Below are 3,015 nucleotides of genomic sequence, written 5' to 3'. Positions count from 1 at the left end.
ATTCGGGGGGAAGGGAATGAAAAGAAGGGGAGAAGGAAAACAGTAAGAGAGAGAGGAAGAAAGAAACGGAAAGGACCTGATAGAAAAGCTAAATGTTTAAACCCACAGGTCCTGCCATCGCTAGGCCCCTCCGGTGGACCCCGCCGTGCAGAGGACGGAGCGGAATCTCTCGGCGCGCACGTCGAAGGGCCCTTCCTCAGCCCTGGCAAAAACGGCATCCACAGCCCCAGCGTCCTCCTCGCCGCCAATACCGGCTTCCAGGACCTAATAGACTGCTACGGCGCCGAAAACCTCCTCGCCTCGCAAGACGTCCCCTCCTCCGCCCCGATCACCCCCACCACCACATCCACATCCACGTCCGCCTCCTCCGCCTCCACCACCCGCAGCAACCCCACCGCAAACATAAAAATGATCACCGCCGCCCCCGAAGTCGGCATCATGAACACCCTCATCCCCACCCTCGTCTCCCACAACATCATCTACTCCATCGGGCACTCTGACGCCACCTACGAGCAGGCCCTCGACGCCCTCGCCGCCGGCGCCAGCATGATCACGCACCTCTTCAACGCCATGCGGCCCTTCTACCACCGGCACCCGGGCATCTTCGGCCTGCTGGCGCAGCAGTCGCAGCAGGCCACGCGGCCCTTCTACGGCCTGATCGCCGACGGCATCCACCTGCACCCGACCAGCGTGCAGATCGCGTACCACGCGCACCCGGCCGGCATGGTGCTGGTGACCGACGCGATGAAGCTGTGCGGCATGCCCGACGGCGTGTACGAGTGGACGAACGGCGAGCGCATCATCAAGCGCGGCGCGCTGCTGACGCTGGAGGGCTCGGCGGAGGGCAAGATCGCCGGCTCCTCCGCCACGCTGATCGAGTGTGTGAATAATTTCCGGCGGTGGGCGGGGACCGGGGTGGTGGAGGCCGTCAGGGCGGTGACGGAGACGCCGGCGCGGATGCTGGGGTTGGAGGGCGTGAAGGGCGTGTTGGTGCCGGGGGCGGATGCGGATCTGGTGGTCCTGGGCGAGGATGCGGAGGGGACGTTGACGGTGGATCAGGTCTGGAAGTTTGGCGTGCGGGTTTTTGATTGCGTGAAGGATGCGCAGTGGGCGGCGTGAAGGGTGGTTTGTTTTGTTGATTTGCACCCTCCCTCCCCCGTCTTTCCCTTCCCCCCCCCATGTTTTATTTTATTTCAGTTTACCGCCCCGTTGGAACATTATGGAGACTCTACCCGCGGGCGCGGAAAGAGACGTTCTGTTCTTCTGTATCGGACGTTTTCGGAAACCCCCTTCTGTTTTCTCTTTTCAAAGTTTTTCAATTTTTTTTTTTTGTCACATATAACTACATTGCCACGATTAGTCGACCTCACAGATTGAATAACGTACGATACGTAGCTAGCTATATCTAGTTTGATAGAGTTTTTTTTTTTAGAGATAGAGCGCCAGCATTTTGAATTTCATATATCATGTATCTATCTATCTATATACAAGTACAAGTAACCTTGGTTTACCTTTTTACCTTTTTAACTTTTTTACTTTTTTACTCCTGCATAATTCGGATTGAATAACATTGCTCTCTTGCCTACGAGTATTTAGCTCATCTGAACACTATCTGTGCGTCTTTCGTAGGAGCATTTTGTTATATCTGCATATAATAGTAATAGAAGCTAGTTCGTTGCCCCTCCCCCTCCCCCTCCCCCTCCCCCTCCCCCTTTCCTTTTTGCGTAGATAGGCAAAGTCGGCCATACATACCAAACATAGCTAACTAACATATATGTAAACCAAAAACAAAATAAAAATAACCCGTTTAAATCCCACGAGCCCATCGCCCCTTGCTCCGCCGATGATCCGTGGTAGGGGGCGCGGATTAAATATTCATATATATAATGTATCCTGTATTCCCTCCTCCCCCCTCTCCCCCCTTTCACTGAATACCTTGGGAAAAGGAAGAGGTTATGACGCATGTAATTTCGATCGTGTAAGCTCCAGATATCCTTAGGCAGTGTTCCCTCCACAGATGTGTATACAAACACATTGTCTCCAAGGGAATGGACGGACACACACACACATATATAGATATATATATATATATATATATATATATAGAGAGAGAGAGAGAGAGAGAGAGAGAGAGAGAGAGAGAAGGGGAGAGGGGGACCGCAATCCAGTCCGCCCACCTCGAATTGCCCAAACACACGCGTAGGTGCAGTTTCCAGTGGGAATACGGGGGAGCCAAGTCCCGTCAATCATTTCGAAATGTAAGAAGAAGAAGAAGAAGAAGAAGAAGAAGAAGAAACATAACAAAAAAGGCAACGCATCCATCCCCAACTTCAGGCGCGCCAACTGGGGGGTTTCCCCAGCGAGAATCCTGCAGGGAATAGGGATAACTTCCAAGAATGGAATGGGGCTCTGGCATGCGGCAGGAAGATAGACAGACGGACAGACAGACAGACAGACAGACAGGACAGACAGCGGCATGGCAGTATCGGCTCCTGGTGGGAGATATAATCAGTAGTGTGCTTTCTATCCCCCCCCCTCTCTCACAGGCCTATGTCCTTATGCGGGTAGATATTTATCTTCATCTAGGCTTGTGGAGTTCGATGGGGATTGGGTAGGGGGTGTATCATTGCCCTGTGCGCGCGCTCGGAGCATGCATGGTATGCAACAGGCCAGTTCCCATGTGTATGATACTTGTGGTAGGCAATGGACAACCTGTATCGAGTAAAAAACAGAAGAAAAAAAAAAAAAAAAAGCAAGAAAGAAAGAAAACCTGCATGCAGAATTAAAAACAATCAATAATAAACTAATATAATATAGCAAAGCTAAAGCTAAGTAAATTGTTTCAAAACCCAAATATTCCAGTTCCCACGCCATAGCCCTTTCTACTCGATGCAAATCGAATATTAAGGGGTACAGGGAGTGCGTGTGGGAGGTAAATTGACATTGCCCATCCAAACACACAAACCTGAAATAAAAAGGATTTAAATTAAGAATGTTAAGATGAATAAAGAAAAG

General features: G+C 51.1%; 2 protein-coding genes across 2 annotated transcripts in view; both read left to right on the top strand.

Moving 5' to 3' along the window:
- HCAG_08159 (conserved hypothetical protein) overlaps positions 1 to 1,119 on the top strand; it is a gene marked incomplete at both ends in the record, with an annotated part of 1,581 nt that extends 462 nt beyond the window's left edge. The window contains one exon of the mRNA XM_001537000.1: positions 109 to 1,119. Coding sequence (XP_001537050.1) covers positions 109 to 1,119 — 1,011 coding nt within the window. The remainder of the gene's footprint in view (positions 1 to 108) is intronic.
- A 1,295-nt stretch (positions 1,120 to 2,414) lies between these two features.
- On the top strand, positions 2,415 to 2,836 carry HCAG_08158 (predicted protein; the record flags this gene model as incomplete). The annotated part of the gene is made up of 3 exons (XM_001536999.1): positions 2,415 to 2,495; positions 2,587 to 2,657; positions 2,818 to 2,836. The coding sequence occupies 3 exons, from the start codon at positions 2,415 to 2,417 to the stop codon at positions 2,834 to 2,836; spliced, it is 171 nt and encodes a 56-aa protein (XP_001537049.1).
- Between the last annotated feature and the right edge of the window lie 179 nt (positions 2,837 to 3,015).

This window comes from Histoplasma capsulatum, genomic scaffold, assembly GCF_000149585.1.
Source record: "Histoplasma capsulatum NAm1 scaffold_10 genomic scaffold, whole genome shotgun sequence".
Taxonomy (NCBI): Eukaryota; Fungi; Ascomycota; class Eurotiomycetes; order Onygenales; family Ajellomycetaceae; genus Histoplasma; species Histoplasma mississippiense.
The sequence above is the reverse complement of the archived record's forward strand: the minus strand, read 5'-3'. Positions and strand labels throughout refer to the sequence as shown.